An 18,055-nucleotide genomic window follows, 5' to 3' on the forward strand; every position below is an offset into this window, starting at 1 on the left:
TTGTGAAGTAGTAACCTCTCTCTCTCTCTCTCTCTCTCTCTCTCTCTCTCTCTCTCTCTCTCTCTCTCTCTCTCTCTATGTATCTATCTCTAACTATCTATCTCTTACACAAATTTTTTTTTTTTTTAAACGTGAACACACACACACACACACACACACACACACACACTCACACAAGTGTACCCACTCCCACGCGTACTCTCTCTCTCTCTCTCTCTCTCTCTCTCTCTCTCTCTTTAACACACACACACACACACACACACACACACACACACACACACACACACACACACACACACAAAGTGAAGAGAAGATAAGATAAATCAAGCTGATATGAAACATTAAAAAATAAACAACTGACCACAAGAGCTGCCTACATGCATGAGCAAGAATATTAAAGCTGCTGCGCCAGTCTTTAAAGAAAGAAAAAAGAAGTAAGCTATAAAAGTATACCACTAAACTTCACAATGGCAACGAAAATCAAGCAGTAAATCAGCAGTAAATCAGTGGAGTAAGTAGGACATCACCTACCGAAACGGGCGCAAGCTACTCCCGGTGAAGTATATATGGGAAGCGAGGAGGGTGCTGAAGCCCTCCAAAGACCCTTCCCATGCCCTCACTATCCGTTTCCCTATTGTCTCATTAACACCAGGGAGTAGTTCAACATGCTCTCTAAAGACAAATCCTCTCTCTTTCCACGCCACACTATATTCACACAACATACACACCTTTTCCCAAAATTTAAAATTCAAAATGGCGCTATTTCACAATGCCTCGGAGTCCCAGCCTGGGGACGGGGCCATGTCCTTTAATATAAAAAATAAATAAATAAATAAATAAAATAAAAACGACGCCAGCAATTCTATCAGCCGACCTTGAGTGATAACGGTGTGTCCCTCATGAGGAAAGTGTAGAGAAGAGGGAAAGGGGGAGGGGAAAGGAAGGGGAGAAGGAGAAGGAGGAGGAGGAGGAGGAGGCGGTGGAGGAGGAGGCGGTAGTGTATTGCGTGCGAGATAAGCTTCCACATGTTGCACCTCATTCTGCTCCCTGCCCTCTACTTGACAGGTACGTCGTGAGCTCCTGCACGAGACTTACATTTTAGACAGACTTATGGACTGATTAATATAGCTAGATGGATGACTGGAGAAATGAGTGAGATGGAAATATGGATGGATGAATAGACATTTGTAGATAGGTAGAATGTTATTTACGGATGATTTAGATATAGAAAATTACAAGAGCACAGGAAGTGGAGGCAGGGTAGAGAAATACAAGAACAGGAGACGTATAGTAACAACAGGACCGCAAAAGGAATTATTACTCCTCTCGACACTAGATGTGCTGTGACAGAAAATGGTCTTCTGAGGAATATGCTTGAGCTTGTCAATGGAGTTATGTGCATTAGAGAATTTAGCTATTCATTTAGGCACGTATCCCACACCCAAATGAGTAAAAACAATTTATATATCAATCATTTATGCTGCTTCGACACACACACACACACACACACACACACACACACACACACACACACATCTTCTCCCACGTTAAAATTATTGCAGAGAAAAAGAAAAAAAAAATATATATATATATATACGGTATATATATATATATATATATATGTATATATATATATATATATATATATATATATATATATATATATATATATATATATATATATATATATATATATATATATATATTCTCTGCAATAATTTTCTTCAACTTTATTAGCCCTCACCCCTATTAGCCTTATCCCCCTATTAACCCTCACCCCTATTAGCCTTATCCCCCTATTAGCCCTCACCCCTATTAGAATTATCTCCGTATTTTTACAAATTCCACAACTCTCTCTCTCTCTCTCTATCTCTATCTCTCTCTCTCTCTCTCTCTCTATCTATCTCTCTATATCTATATATATATATATATATATATATATATATATATATATATATATATATATATATATATATATATATATATATATATATATATATATAGATATATAAATTGTGGCATTTTTAAAAATACGGAGATAAGGCTAATAGGGTTGAAGACTGTGTGTGTGTGTGTGTGTGTGTGTGTGTGTGTGTGTGAGAGAGAGAGAGAGAGAGAGAGAGAGAGAGAGAGAGAGAGAGAGAGAGAGAGAGAGAGAGAGAGAATTTTTTTATCAGAACTAGGCTATCAATAGCTTCTGTATATACTAATGCAGTTATACTCATTTATTCTTCTTATATATTGTATCGCACTGGTCTCACACACACACACACACACACACACAGATCGTCTCCCACGCTAAAACATTTAAGAAAAAAATATGGATAATATTCAAGAAACGATAGCCTCCTATGGCGAAGTTAATACTTACAACATGGATTCTTTTTTAGACCCTGAATGCGGTGCAGTATCAAGTGACTCCCGGAAAATAGAAGGGGGACGAGGGGGGCGATGTCCCATATATAAAGTATATTTTGTGTCCATACAACACACTGTCGTATTGCTTTTCCGTCGCAAACGGAAGGGGGGTCGAGGGGGGCGAAGCACACCCGTTAGGTAGGTTACGTAAAGATAGGTTATTCGGCACGCAGTGTGGGGCAGGCGTGGGGCGGCGGGAAGCACACCCGTTAGGTAGGTTACATAAAGATAGGTTATTCGGCACGCAGTGTGGGGCAGGCGTGGGGCGGCGGGAAGCACACCCGTTGGGTAGGTTACGTAAAGATAGGTTATTCGGCACGCAGTGTGGGGCAGGCGTGGGGCGGCGGGAAGCACACCCGTTAGGTAGGTTACATAAAGATAGGTTATTCGGCACGCAGTGTGGGGCAGGCGTGGGGCGGCGGGAAGCACACCGTTAGGTTGGATACGTAGATGGGTTATTCGGCACGCAGTGTGGGGCAGGCGTGGGGGGCGAAGCACACCCGTTAGGTAGGTTACATAAAGATAGGTTATTCGGCACGCAGTGTGGGGCAGGCGTGGGGCGGCGGGAAGCACACCCGTTAGGTTGGTTACGTAAAGATAGGTTATTCGGCACGCAGTGTGGGCAGGCGTGGGGCGGCGGGAAGCACACCCGTTAGGTTGGTTACGTAAAGATAGGTTATTCGGCACGCAGTGTGGGCGGGAAGCACACCCGTTAGGTTGGTTACGTAGATGGGTTATTCGGCACGCAGTGTGGGGCAGGCGTGGGGCGGCGGGAAGCACACCCGTTAGGTAGGTTACGTAAAGATAGGTTATTCGGCACGCAGTGTGGGGCAGGCGTGGGGCGGCGGGAAGCACACCCGATAGGTAGGTTACGTAGATCGGTTATTCGGCACGCACTGGGGTGCAGGCGTGGGGCGGCGGGAAGCACACCCGTTAGGTTGGTTACGTAAAGATCGGTTATTCGGCACGCAGTGTGGGCAGGCGTGGGGCGGCGGAAGCACACCGTTAGGTTAGGTTGGTTACGTAAAGATAGGTTATTCGGCACGCAGTGTGGGCAGGCGTGGGGCGGCGGGAAGCACACCCGTTAGGTAGGTTACGTAAAGATAGGTTATTCGGCACGCAGTGTGGGGCAGGCGTGGGGCGGCGGGAAGCACACCCGTTAGGTAGGTTACGTAAAGATAGGTTATTCGGCACGCAGTGTGGGGCAGGCGTGGGGCGGCGGGAAGCACACCCGTTAGGTAGGTTACGTAAAGATAGGTTATTCGGCACGGAGCGTGGGGCAGGCGTGGGGCGGCGGGAATATAGCCTACGCAGCGAGCAGGACGGGATTTGGCATCAGCGTTCCAGCCGGTGTTACGAGAAATACCTCCTCGCTGTATTAAGTCGCTCTACTGTTCAATACGCATGCACACTGGGGGAACACACAGCAGGAAAAACATAAATTTGCCTGGTTTTTTTCTAGTATGTTGACATTTGATCTTTGAGGGCGGTAAGTGAAATATAGAAACAGTAAGCAAATTGAACCTCTGTGAGATATTTTGCGGCTGCGGCTGCGGCGGCGGGCGGCGGGCGGCGCACAAAAGGCACTGAAAAGTCAATCATTGGTGATTTTTGGAGAAAAATAATAATTTGTCCAGAAATAAACAGTCACCATCTCGCACGTCTCCTCAAAAACTTCTAACCTCCCCCTCAATAATCCTTTGGACCATTTTTTGGGGGGGTCCATCTCTTGGCAGACCCTCAGCTTGCAATACACCTGTGTACTGAATGTCACAACTTTCACAGACAACTGAGCATCACAATATTCATGCACACAATGCTGCTCCTCTTCTTTGCATGTCTGTTGTGTGGTGTGCCCTGCCCTGGCGTCCTCCACTACGCCAATACCCCTCCACCTCCTCCTAGAGACGTCCTAGAGACTCTCCTTCCTATGCAGCAACACTATAAAGATGTAATGACCAACACTTACCCTTCAGCAAGCCGCGACACGGAGCACGCCCACCCATCATCACTATTCAAAACAAACTACCGCCATGTTGGACGGTGCATGACGTTCATTGGTGGACACCACGCGCGGGAAAAGCAAACTTTTCCATCTCTACTACACAATTTTCATGAGCACGACTGCGCATCACATCATTTGACTATAAAGGCAACATGTCAAACTGAATTCTTTACACCGTATAGGAGTGTTAATAACTTGACAGACTCTGTAGCCCTCAGCAGCATGTTTGGCATCGTGGGGACGAGTGGCCGCTGCCTGGGTCGTGGCCTAGGAGCTTCATGGCGGGGGCTGCACGTCATACGCCAACACACCAGCCTGTTCCTACGCACGATGCAGGACACACGACACCTGCACACCACGTCCCCCACAGCCAAGAAGCTGAACCAACCCCTGGCAGCCAACCAGATGCCGCGGGCGGGGGGCATTTCATCCTTCATGCGGCTGCCAATACAGACAAACACGACAGGTACTTACCTACGACACATGGTGGGAGGGGGAGAGAGGGGAACCGTTTCCCCAGCTGTTCCATTTTTAGACCCAGTCAAGTTATTAACTAGCTGCTGCTCCATATTAAAACCAAATCAATCTGTCAATCAACGTATCGGCCTATTTTGAGACTCATTTAGTCCGCCAGCCTGTTGTCCCATTTTAAATACAAGTAATCAAGCAACGTGTTGCTCCATTTCAAGTCACAACTGACCTTTAACTTTGTCGTAAGTCTTGAGCAATGAATAAATAAATAAATAAATAAATAAATAAATATATATATATATATATATATATATATATATATATATATATATATATATATATATATATATATATAGTTCTCTTCTTATCTAAACCAAATCACTTTTACTACACCTAAATATCAGTATTTCACCTACGCATGTGACAGACCGATGTATCCCTAGGCCTGGACGCCTGCTTCGTGGGAGTGCCGCTGGACACAGGCTGCAGTAATAGGGCCGGTGCGCGGTATGGTCCCCGCGGGTTGAGGTGCGAGTCCCCACTGAGGCCCGTGAACCAGGGCACCGGTGTGAACCCATTCCTCACTCACAACGTCGCTGACATCGGAGACGTGTGGCTCAACCTCTACAAGTAAGAGAAACCTTCGTGCACTGAGGCTATCATTCCTGATTCAATAGTAACCTTCAAATTAGTATCTGTAGTAGTAGTAGACGTAGTAGTAGTAGTAGTAGTAGTAGTAGTAACAATAGTACGTAGTAATATTGAAAACGTCTCCTCCAGCCTGGAAGAAGCGTGTAGCAACATCCGTGAGCAGTACAGTGCCATCATTAGTAACGGCTGCGTCCCCCTCACCATGGGCGGCGACCACACCATCAGCTACCCCATCCTGCAGGCCATGAAGGTGCGTGGCTTTGTCTCCTTGCCTCTGCTGGCAGGACAATTCCTCGCACACACTGCTATATACAGCATAACTGATAGTCGTGAAATCTTTCCCTTGTAACCTGTAATGTGCCTGCAGGACAAGTACGGCCCCGTGGGGCTCATACACGTGGATGCTCACCCAGACCTTCAGGACAGCGTCCTGGGTAGCAAGATATGCCATGGGACGCCCTTCAAGCGGGCCTATGACGAGCAGATACTCGACGCATCTCGTGTAGTCCAGATCGGCCTGAGAGGCACCGGGTATTCCTCCGACGACTGCAACATCGGCAGGAGTATGGTGAGTGAATTAAACTGTAAAGCTTTCCAAGGTGATCATTCCTAATAATAAGTTCGGGTGTTTCGCAACCTATATTACTTTTCTGGGGCTCCTGTTCCCCAAGAATGAAGGAAATTCATCCCTTAATATAGAAAAAAAATAACAAACTTATACCGGTAAGCCACTAGAGACTGATCCCTTTAATATATCCTGCATGACCATAACCTCGTTATTTTCACATTAATAGTTAGGATTCAAACCACATGTTGAACGGTTAGCTGCATCAGCTTCCTGAATTGGTGAGACTTTTCCTTTGTGACTAAGCCAAGCTGTGCAAGGCAAGGACGGGCTGAGTGTCGGTAACAGCCAATGCTTGTGTACGTCAGGGTTTCCGGGTGGTGGGGGCGCAAGAGTGTTGGTACAAGTCCTTGGAGCCCTTGATGGCGGAGGTGAGGCAGCAGATCGGCGAAGGACCCGTCTACCTCTCCTTTGATATTGACGCCATCGACCCTAGCTTCTGTCCCGGCACAGGTAGGTGTGTGTGTGTGTGTGTGTGTGTGTGTGTGTGTGTGTGTGTGTGTGTGTGTGTGTCTGTCTGTTTGTCTGTCTGTCTGTCTGTGTCTGTGTGTGCGCGTGCGTGTGCGTGTGTGTGTGAGAGAGAGAGAGAGAGAGAGAGAGAGAGAGAGAGAGAGAGAGAGAGAGAGAGAGAGAGAGAGAGAGAGAGAGAGAGAGAGAGAGAGAGAGAGAGAGAGAGAGAGAGAGAGAGAGAGACTATCATGATATCAAAATCAAACCTGCTTAAGTATAATCTATAGGACGCCTGAAGCCAAAGCGTTATGATTAAATTCGCCACCACCACCACCACCAGCTACACTAGTATCCTTGACCATCAGGGACGCCCGAGGTGGGGGGACTCACCAGCATTCAGGCTCTTGAGATCGTCCGGGGTTGTCGCGGCCTTAACCTCGTGGGCTGTGACTTAGTAGAGGTGAGGACAAGTAGCCAAAAATGTTTCATTCAATTCACATATTTCAGTAGATTAAAATTATCTTAAAACTGATCTATCATATTGCATGTACTTTCCTAACTGATCATGCAAATCTGTCCAAGTCCATTTATGCTTGTTCTCGTGCTCCCAAGTGTAGAGTCAGATCATAGATGTCTGAAAGCGGCCCAAATCGACTTTACGACTTATCCAAGCAAGTAAAAATAAAAAATAAAATTAATTTCCCTTTCATCTTTAGAAAATCTCAAAATCTTGCTAACTCGTACTCTTAGAAAAACTTCTGATATCTAGACAAAAAATCTCGTGAAATTTTACTTATTCATCTTTTCCACCCACACTTAACCATAATGGCACTACAGGTTTCACCTCTATCTATAAAGCTGAACTCTTCGCTCAAACTTTCTTTGAAAAATTCTTCTTCGGTCGATTCAGTGCTTATCCCTCCAACTGAGCCCCCCTTCGACTCTACTATACTTGATAACTTTAACTCGTTTCTCTCGCAGGTGTCGCCACCTTACGACGTAGCGGGAATAACGGCAGTTATGGGTGCCCATCTCCTCTTCGAGATGCTGTGTGTGCTGCCAGGAACCCAACGACAAGATTAATTACACACAAGGCACCTTCCTCCAAGTCTACCAAGTCTTCCTTAGATATGTCCTCAGTTCTTTAAATGACGCCTCTTTCAGCACGTGGTAAACTTTGATGTGCTTGCTGCTACTGCCACAGACTCGAATGCAAGATTATCTACTCGTCACCAGATTCAACGCCACTGTACCTTTGTTAACCTTTTCTTGGTGCTCTAAACTTACAGCAAGTCACAGTACTCTTCTTTTGACGAGGACCTTCAGCCTCACTTGTCACTGGTGCCTCAGGTCGGCCAATACGTAGGCGTATGATTGGTATGGTTGGCTCCAACCGTTGGTGATGAGGCTCAGCGCGTGGTTTGGACAAAGGAAAGTCTTAAGAGCTAGGGGGCAAGGAGTTAGCAATACTGTGAGGCTTCAAAACCGTTTATCTTATAGTTTGATGTTCTTTTGCCGTTCATCGGAGGTTGACCAGAAAAAGTTATCTTCTCCATGTTGTATCTTCTCCAAGCAAGAACACGTGCAACACTGCTAAGTACGGGCCGTGAATGAGCTTCTTCACACGAGAAGACTTGAAACATTGAGGCAAGTTTTCAGTGCATGTAGTTAACATTGTGCGTCTTCTGAGACGACGCAGCCTTTCAGCAGGACAAGAACACTCTGGAGTTTTTTTTTTAAGTTTGCCTCACCTTTGAGGTGTTTAGATTCTTTCATTTTTATCTTTTAAATTTGTAATAATTCAAAATCACATGAAAAATACGTTCATAACGGGATTCATATATAAAAACTATAATGTGCGGCAGCCAAGAAATTCATAATTACAAAGTTACGATCGCATCGAAAGTTTCACAGACATTTTTGGCAAGAAATATGACAACAGAAGACGGTATAACTTTCGCCATGAACTTTATAATAAAGCATTAACCAAGTTACGTACAATATCACTGATTACAGGAATAGAACCCTGAGCTGCACGTGCGACACCACCAACAACTACAACAGCAATGACGATACTAATGATTACAATAATATAATAATAATAATAATAATAATAATAAAATAATGATAATAATGATAATAATAATAAAATAATGATAATAACAGTAATGATAATAATAATAATAATAATAATAATAATAATAATAATAATAATAATAATAATAATAATAATAATAATAATAATAATAATAATAATAATAATAATAATAATAATAATAATAATAATAATAATAATAATAATAATCTTCATCAAATTAGCCCCGCAGCCTCGCGCTGCTGTAGCTTTTGCCCTCGACCTTTACCTTTATCATCATCATAATTATCTTCATCATAATGACGACAACAACAACAACAACAACAACAACAACAACAACACCTAACGACCCCCTTACTAAGAAGATTTAAGCGACGCATCTATTAATGTATTAGCGGAGGTCTCCAGAGAAATCGAGGAGCACGAGAACCTCCCGTCCCTGATAGCGGCGCGTCGCTGCCCATTACTTCAGCGTCGTGAGTTAATTGGGAAGTCACCGGCACAACGCAACCCAAGACCTCCGTGGAGACCGTGGAGAGCGTTACCAGCTGCATTGATAAGGAAAGGTATTATTCTCTTTATTATTGTTCTCATTATTATTATTATTATTATTATTATTATTATTATTATTATTATTATTATTATTATTATTATTATTATTATTATTATTATCATTTTCATTATCATTATTATTACTGATCAAAGGAAGACAGGGTGATTATACCCCAGCCGGGAATCGAACCACAGCTGTGGCGCACGCTGCCATTCCCGCTATTATTATTATTATTATTATTATTATTATTATTGTTATTATTATTATTATTATTATTATTATTATTATTATTATTATTATTATTATTATTATTATTATTATTATTATTATTATTATTATTATTATTATTATTATTATTATTATTATTATTATTATTATTATTATTATTATTATTATTATTATTATTATTATTATTATTATTATTATTATTATTATTATTATTATTATTATTATTATTATTATTATTATTATTATTATTATTATTATTATCATCATCATCGTCATTAATAGCGTCATGATTATTATTATTTTTAACACTACTACTACTACTACTACTACTACTACTACTACTACTACTACTACTACTACTACTACTACTACCACTACTACTACCACTACTACTACCACCACTACTACTGAAACTTTCGTAACAAAAAATTGTGATACAAAAAGTTAAGTTTATTTCCACTATCGTGCTGTCCCCAACCGCCACAATACCAGCAACCCCACCATCACCAGGACCACCAGGACCCGAGTGGTGGGTTGGTGTACGGGCGGGACCCCTTCACACATCAACTCTCTCAAACAAACTCGCTTTTACCAACACTCTTTTTATTTATATTGTATAGCAAATTTTAGCGTTTTTCTGCTATCCCATCGCTTTCACCAGTGTTCCAGTGCCTTGGTATTGCCAACAACATAACAGACACCACTAGATTCTGAACGCTAAATTCAAATTAACTGAACCTAAAATACCATTTATGTAACAAATCTTATTCTTTACCACCAATATAGCGGATTATCTCTGCTGTCACCAATAGAGTAGCCGTCCTCCGCGTCCACTAATGTAACAGATCGCAACGCGGCTACCAATGAAATAAATCGTATCTCTGTCACCGGTGTGATAGATGTTCCCCGTTATTCTCACCGTCTGGGCCATGTGGCGTGAGTGTAGGAGTCAGACCTCAGCTGCTCCTCCTTTGTCTTCCTAACGCTCTACCATTTCCTGCTGTCCTGCCGTGATGAATAGGCAAGCGACACCTTGCCAAGAGGCTCTTCACGGCTAACACAGGGTTCTTGTTTTATATTTATGGAAAATTATGTGCATTATTAATAATCCCAAGTAAGCCAATGACATCTCTGAATTGACCCACTACTTGCAATTAACGAACAAATATAAATGTGTTACATGTTTTTGGGCAGTATTTTCGTAGTTAAAACGTTACAATTTCTACAATAAAACTTCCACTGAAACCTTCAAAACCATTTTCAAATATCTGAAGATGATTTATTGTTTCTTAATATTACCTGTAAATGGCCATTTACTGCTTCAATGCATGGCCTGCAGGATGAAACTTAAGCAATGAAGGAAGTGGAATTGGTGAGTACTAGAATTTTTAAGTAATCTCTATGTTACCAAATGAATCAGATAACTTCATCAACACAATAAACTTAATAAATAAAGTCATGAAATCAATAACAAACCTATTGCAGAGTAAACTTTCTATTAAAAACACAAATGATAACGTCAGTGAAGCATTGTGTGGAAACAGAGTGGAGAATATAACAAGACAGATATTATCTAACATAAGTCTGTTCTCACGAATTTCATTGCGATAAGGTGCTGAGGTGGAGGACGCGCGATAAGCCCCACAATCAACTAATGTAAGGTTGTGGCTGCCTTGCACAGCTGCACCAACAGGCACGGGTGAGCACCGCATTGGCACACAACACGATATTGACGACGATCATTACCAGAAGAGTCACCTGGAGAGCGAACGTGTCTTCCAGTATTCCAACTGAAGCCCTTTCCTCGTTTTCTTCTGACTCTTCTGTCGGCTCTTTCTCCTCTTTTTCCTTTCCCTGCGCGGCTTTTACGGCCTCCGTCTGCATTTCCTCGTCTCTAAGCACGCCCCAGATGGACGCATTGTGCTTGTGCTTGAAATACCAGAGTCCAAAGGTCTGCCCGGATGCCTCGCTAAGTGCTTGCACCTGACATGGGGAAAGGCTTTCTTGAGTACACACACACACACACACACACACACACACACACACACACACTTAAGGGGTAACGGGAGCGCAATCTCGAGACATAATTATTATTCTCTCATTCCCTGGTTGAGGACACGGTGCACTTTTCGAGGCTTCACGTGGGAAATTCAAACCTACAAAGAGCAGCTTTTCAAGATAGTCAGCTGATATAACCTTTCACCGGGAACTAAATTACTGTCCTTGATGGTGTATTTTTATTTTACCATCGTCAACGTCGAACTCCAACATGACAGATTCCCTCGTTATGTGACTTCCATTCTCTGGATTTATTCGTTAATCTCGTTCAGTGCATGGCTATTGATGGTGCATTTCACGGAAAGCTACTATAAAACGTCTGGACTGAAGGTTTTATCGCAAAATCATCAACTTGATATGGTTTCGATGTAATATTGCTGTTATACGATGTGTGATATTTTTCTCTTTTCTTTTTGTGCTCTCATCAACTGGACGTGACCGGTTATTTCTTCTTTTTTTCTTTTTGTGTGTGCTGGAGTATCACCCTGACCGTCGGAGTTGAAGCAGGTCAACCTTTCTATTCGCGTCACAAATCCTCGGTGCAGTTTGCAGTGACAACACTAAGACTGAGACATTTCACCGTTGGAGCTGCCTGAACGTGAGCGACAAGCAACGTCTTCCATCCTCATCAACAATTCCAAAGGCAAAGAATAGTAAAAATGAAAAAAAACTGTCTTCGTTACGCTCCTCAGTTCATGGACCTGCAATAACGGCTTCCAGCAAAAAGTATTGGTATAAAAAAAAATTGTAATAGCAATTACGACGGATTATGAGCGATTCTGATCCGCTTCCGATAATGGAGTAACAGATCACGGGGCCACAAAATAAACCCAGGGGCTTAAACCCTCCCTCCTTCCTCTCCCGACCTCCAACCTCCATCACCCCACTAAACCTCGAAGCTCAGTCAACCTGTCACCCCCCTGCCACTATCACTGCCTGCCCGCGTGACGGGAGGAAAAGAGGAAAAGCAGACGCGGCGTTTGCCTTTCATCTCTCCACTTCATTCATGTCAGCAGCTTCTCTTTACTCTTCAAAAGGTTATGCATTTACCTGTCTCCATCCGAAAGGCGACACGAACCTGTTAACCTTCCGGAAAATCGATAAAGACATTTTTAATACTCATTGCAGCTAACATATACGAAATAATGTGCACTTACCAGCTGACACGATGCTCGCTGGCCTCTCCCCGCCTGGCTGCAGTCTTTGTTGTGATAGAGGTGAAAGAGGCCGTGATCCAGGGATCTGCCGAGGAAAGGACAGCGTCAGGGAATGTCAGGTAAAGTTGGGTGCTTACGTTGTAGTCAACCTTCTCTACTATTTTTGACGTTACCCCCATGGTTTGTACTCATGTGCGATAATATATTTTCATTTAGCTATAAACCGAGAAGCGATAGGTCACCCATACCTTGTGATGCTGTAGTTCAACGCGAGAACCCGCCTAGCGAAACGCAGGTCCTCGCCACCCCAGCCGAGTGTCCGTGTGTCGAAACCATCGATTTTGAGGAAGTCCGACTTGTACAAACACACCATTCCTGCAGGAAGCGAAGCGAAGGTCTTGAGAGAGAACTAGACTCCAGGAGCTGCATGCAGGGAGTTTCAGGAAGATTGAAAGTTGCAAAGTGGTGACTGATGACAGTGAAAATTTTATGAAAACGGCAAGATTTGTACATAGTTATAAAGACTGTGATGTAAATCTAACTAAACACGGACATGCAGGCAACCAAATGCATCAACGGAAAACACGCACCCACGTACACACACACACACACACACACACACACACACACACACACACACACACACACACACACACACACACACACACACACACACACACACACACACACACACACACACACACCAAAGCTCCAGAGTCTCCAGTAGCCATGGTGGTCGGCGGGCTTTAGGCTGGGGACAGACGGCACTTTTTTCCCCCTCACCGGGTACGTTAGGTTCGGATTGTGTTGCGAGAAGAACACCGGGAAGAACACCTAAGAAACAAAAAATAATGTAAACAAAAGGCTGAATATGACGGAAAACACTACTATAGAGAAACGAAAAGAAAGAGAAAAGCTTAAATAACAGAAATTGAAAAATGCACAGTGATAGGCGTTGCTGATGATTATGATGATGAACTCACCTGACGACCCTGGACAGGTGAAGCGAGGCACCGAATCAAGAAGTCCCGCGTGATTAAGACATCTACGTCACACAGGAAGACGACCTCAGCGCTGCCTTTAGCTTCCTCGACGCCGATCTTCAGCGCTCTGGACCTCGAGAACTCACCACTGAGGAGGATGAGCTGCGTTTGCAAGTAGTCACTGCGACGGGCGGCCTCAAGGGTTGCTTCGATTGCTTTTGTGTTGTGGTCATCAAAGTAAATGACGGTGAGGATAACCTGGAGGCTATCCCTACGCGTCACTTGAAGGAGGTTATCCAGGAACCTCTCAAGGGCTTCAGCGCGACCCTGGAGTGGTACGATGATGCCGATTGCCTGAGCCTCGTCAATGTGTGAGTGGAAGACGACGCGGCTGCCACGGAAAGGAACCTGCACGACGACCCTCTCAGCCCCAGACGGAGAGGCGCTGCTGCATATTAACTCCAGCTCCATCCCTGCCGCTGCCACCATCCGGTACCTGTCAGGCCCGCCACAACCACCACCACCATTAGCGTAAAGATACATATGCCATCAGCAGTTATTTCACACACATAAACACACAGACACAGACACAGGCACACACGCACTCACGGTTGCTCTCTCTCTCTCTCTCTCTCTCTCTCTCTCTCTCTCTCTCTCTCTCTCTCTCTCTCTCTCTCTCTCTCACCGAATATCATTGCAGTCCTTCCGAGAAAGTGCCCGTCGCCCGCGTCCCTCCAGGTAGCCAATAACTTCCTGCCGCACCTGCGAATGTGTTCATCAAGGCTCCAGCAATTTGGTTACGCCCGGCGGGGAGGGATTTACGTCGTGGGTTGTTTATGTGACCTATTTGTTGTGTTGTGCCCCATCCCTTGGTGTCGTAAATCTCTCTGCTGCCACTACGCACACACACTATATATATTTCCTCTCTATCTCTCTATCTATCTATTTTTCTCTCAAGGACACACGCGGATCTTCTCTCCCCCACACAATTATCCTTCGAAAAACATGAAGCACCACAATCCGGAGTTCAATTCAAAAGCGAATGGTGTGGGATGAAAGAGGAAATCAGGAAGGAAATGTATTCACGATGACAAGTATTGCGTGAAGGTGTTTTCAGGCCACCATACCTTTGGCTCAGGGCTTTGAAGAATGAGGCGCGTGTGAGGTAGGCAGGAGACTAATCAGACTTATAAATGCCTTTCAGTGGCAGGAACATATTCTGAGGTGCTTTAGCGAAAATCAGGGATACCTTTTCTCCAACACAGTATATTGACTTTGTACAACTCTACTATATGGTTTCTACCTCTGCTGAAAATATATCAGTGTTCGTTATATATGTATGTATATATATATATATATATATATATATATATATATATATATATATATATATATATATATATATATATATATATATATATGAGCAGGAAGGTTACTGCTATGCCGTACATTTTCTAAGCTAGCATATTTCTAATATGGATGTTTCTAAGCTGAAATGTTTCTGAGCTGAAATGTTTCTGAGCTGAAATGTTTCTAACTTGAAATGTTTCAAAGCTGGAATACGTTTAGGCTGGAACGTTTCAAGCTGACATGGTTTTAGCTGGGATGTTTAAAGCTGAAGAAAATCGGACTTACATAGAGCACTGACGAAGCTGACGAGCCCCGAGAGCGAGAAAAAGACTCAGTGCAGCGCTTGACATTCACTCACTTGATCAAACATCCTCTGCTCCGAGGCAAATGGCTTCCTGGCTACGGCGCCACCCAAGGAGCCTCGGTTCTCGTAGACGTGGGTGCCATCGAAGGAGGAAGAATACAAGTCGTTCCTCCTGAAAAATATGAAACAAAATGAAAAAAATATCGTCACTCCCCAAATACTGAAAAAAGGCAGGAATATTTTGCGATGAATATTTTACACTTCCTTAAAAGAAACGGTCACTACCTTATTCGAGATATTTTAGCGTTTTTTGGAAATTACCTGGATGTTTTGTTCCCTTAGTTTTGTTTATCTTTAATTAGTGTGAAGGAGCACCTGAATGTGTCTCCTTGAAGGTGGCTACAGCTCTGGTGTGTGTGTGTGTGTGTGTGTGTGTGTGTGTGTGTGTGTGTGTGTGTGTGTGTGTAAAACAAAGGAAGGCAAAGCGTGACAGGCAGCCTGAGACACAGTAAGTAAGAATACATTAATGCACAATGGGCGAATTACTACGTGCAGAGAGAGAGAGAGAGAGAGAGAGAGAGAGAGAGAGAGAGAGAGAGAGAGAGAGAGAGAGAGAGAGAGAGAGAGAGAGAGAGAGAGAGAGAGAGAGAGAGAGAGAGAGAGAGAGAGAGAGAGAGAGAGAGAGAGAGAGAGAGAGAGAGAGAGAGAGAGAGAGAGAGAGAGAGAGAGAGAGAGAGAGAGAGAGAGAGAGAGAGAGAGAGAGAGAGAGAGAGAGAGAGAGAGAGAGAGAGAGAGAGAGAGAGAGAGAGAGAGAGAGAGAGAGAGAGAGAGAGAGAGAGAGAGAGAGAGAGAGAGAGAGAGAGAGAGAGAGAGAGAGAGAGAGAGAGAGAGAGAGAGAGAGAGAGAGAGAGAGAGAGAGAGAGAGAGAGAGAGAGAGAGAGAGAGAGAGAGAGAGAGAGAGAGAGAGAGAGAGAGAGAGAGAGAGAGAGAGAGAGAGAGAGAGAGAGAGAGAGAGAGAGAGAGAGAGAGAGAGAGAGAGAGAGAGAGAGAGAGAGCGGGGAAAGCGCAAAAGAAACAGTCAGACACGAAGTTAGTGTGGAGGATCACATAAACACAGAGAGGGCCAATGGCTACCCACAGCGAGAAAGGAACGTCGTTGAACACATTTTCTTCGGCATCTTCAGGAACTAAGGCAGCGCTGGAAGCTGTATACGAACTCACTGGAAATCTCCTCCCTCCTCTCCTCCGCTGGTTCACCGTGAGGAGGAGGAGGAGGAGGAGGAGGAGGAGAAAGAGGAGGAGGAGGAGGAGGAGAAGAGAAGGAAGGAGGGAGGGACGCCGTAACACCCTGAGGAGGAGGAAGAGGAGGAGGGAGGAGGAGGAAGGAATCAGAACAATCACCCCTCTTTCCTGCCTTCGCCAGAGAATAGAGGAGGAGAAGGGAAGAGGAAGAGGATGCCTTCGCCTTCCTTCTTCCCTTCACTTTTCTTCAAGGAAGCGGACCCTAAGGAGGCGGAACTCCCTCCTTCCTCCTCCCGTTCACCTACCGGAGGAGGAGAGGAGGAGGAGGAGGAGGAGGAGGAAGAGGAGGAGGAGGAGGAGGAGGAGAAGGGAAGGAGGAAGAGGAGGAGGAAGATAAAGCATACTTCCCCTTCCTCCCCACCCCCGGTACACCCTTTGGAGGAAAAAAAAAAAAGGGAAAAGGATGAAAAAAATATCTTCACTCTCTTTTCCTGCACCTGCACACCCTAACGAAGAGGAGGAGGAGAAAGAGGAGGAGGAGGAGGAGGAGGAGGAAAAAAGAAAGTTAACTTCACCATGCTCATCACAACAACAGAATTTTTGCAGCCAAGCGGACGTAACCGATACATGGGGAAGGAGGAGGAGGAGGAGGAGGAGGAGGAGGAGGAGGAGGAGGAGGAGGAGGAAGAGGAGGGAGGCTTTCTGTTTTTAGTATCGTCACACACACACACACACACACACACACACACACACTGACAAAAAAAAAACGATGGAGACACTTTTAAATTAGTCCCAGTTCGGTTCGCTCTTGTTACAGAAAAAGGGAAAAGGATGCCAGGCCGTTTTTTTCTGGCCTAGGAGGACGAGACTCGCTCTGCCCTGGCTAAGGATGTAGTTAGTCATGAATAAATAAGCGAGACAGTTGAGATAATTATGGTGCCTGAATAGGGGGTCGAGAGGGCTCTGTATTGATCCCGGATGTGTGTGTGTGTGTGTGTGTGTGTGTGTGTGTGTGTGTGTGTGTGTGTGTGTGTGTGTGTGTGTGTGTGTGTGTGTGTGTGTGTGTGTGTGTGTGTTGTTTGCATACAGTCCTCGATCTCCTCCTCGACATCATTTTCTTTCAGGGTTAATATTAAACCAATAGCGTATAAAACTTATCAAAGCAGCAATCTTTACATAATGAAGAAATTTTGAGAGTTCGTAAATATTGGAAAGGAGGAGAGGAAAGAGGGGGAGGAGGAGAAGGACTAGGAGGAGGAGGAAGAGGGACCGAGAGGAAAATGAAAAGAGAGAGGAAAGGAATAAAGAAGGGAACGGAAAAGGAGAAAGAAGACACGAGAGGTAAAGAATAGAGAGGAAAAAAGGAGGAGAGAAAAAGAGTGCAAGTTAGGAAGTGGTGAACAGGAGTATGAAGGTGAAAATAATAATGGAAAGAGAGGGAAAGGAGGAGGAAGAGAAAAAGAGT

The 18,055-nt window shown here is 44.2% G+C and overlaps 2 protein-coding genes across 4 annotated transcripts; one reads left to right on the forward strand and one right to left on the reverse strand.

Moving 5' to 3' along the window:
- Positions 1-990: 990 nt before the first annotated feature.
- On the forward strand, positions 991-8,611 carry LOC126983900 (guanidinobutyrase-like). Of its 3 annotated transcripts, none has more exons than XM_050837091.1 (8): positions 991-1,065; positions 4,645-4,889; positions 5,338-5,524; positions 5,675-5,795; positions 5,913-6,113; positions 6,479-6,623; positions 6,986-7,080; positions 7,602-8,611. In XM_050837091.1, exons 2-8 carry the CDS (start codon positions 4,646-4,648, stop codon positions 7,701-7,703), a joined length of 1,095 nt encoding a protein of 364 aa, XP_050693048.1. In that variant the 5' UTR covers positions 991-1,065; position 4,645; the 3' UTR covers positions 7,704-8,611. The 3 variants fall into 3 exon arrangements, with proteins under 3 accessions (XP_050693048.1, XP_050693047.1, XP_050693046.1); XM_050837089.1 differs by having other exon boundaries at positions 1,011-1,065; positions 4,635-4,889; XM_050837090.1 differs by lacking the exon at positions 6,986-7,080 and having other exon boundaries at positions 992-1,065; positions 4,635-4,889.
- On the reverse strand, positions 7,718-16,566 carry LOC126983899 (chondroitin sulfate N-acetylgalactosaminyltransferase 1-like). The gene is made up of 8 exons (XM_050837087.1): positions 16,487-16,566; positions 15,403-15,520; positions 14,380-14,456; positions 13,695-14,190; positions 13,416-13,545; positions 12,960-13,086; positions 12,712-12,796; positions 7,718-11,479 (listed from the first exon to the last, which is right to left on the reverse strand). The coding sequence occupies exons 2-8, from the start codon at positions 15,412-15,414 to the stop codon at positions 11,144-11,146; spliced, it is 1,263 nt and encodes a 420-aa protein (XP_050693044.1). The 5' UTR covers positions 15,415-15,520; positions 16,487-16,566; the 3' UTR covers positions 7,718-11,143.
- Positions 16,567-18,055: the final 1,489 nt, after the last annotated feature.

This window comes from Eriocheir sinensis, chromosome 55 (genome assembly GCF_024679095.1).
Source record: "Eriocheir sinensis breed Jianghai 21 chromosome 55, ASM2467909v1, whole genome shotgun sequence".
Taxonomy (NCBI): domain Eukaryota; kingdom Metazoa; phylum Arthropoda; class Malacostraca; order Decapoda; family Varunidae; genus Eriocheir; species Eriocheir sinensis.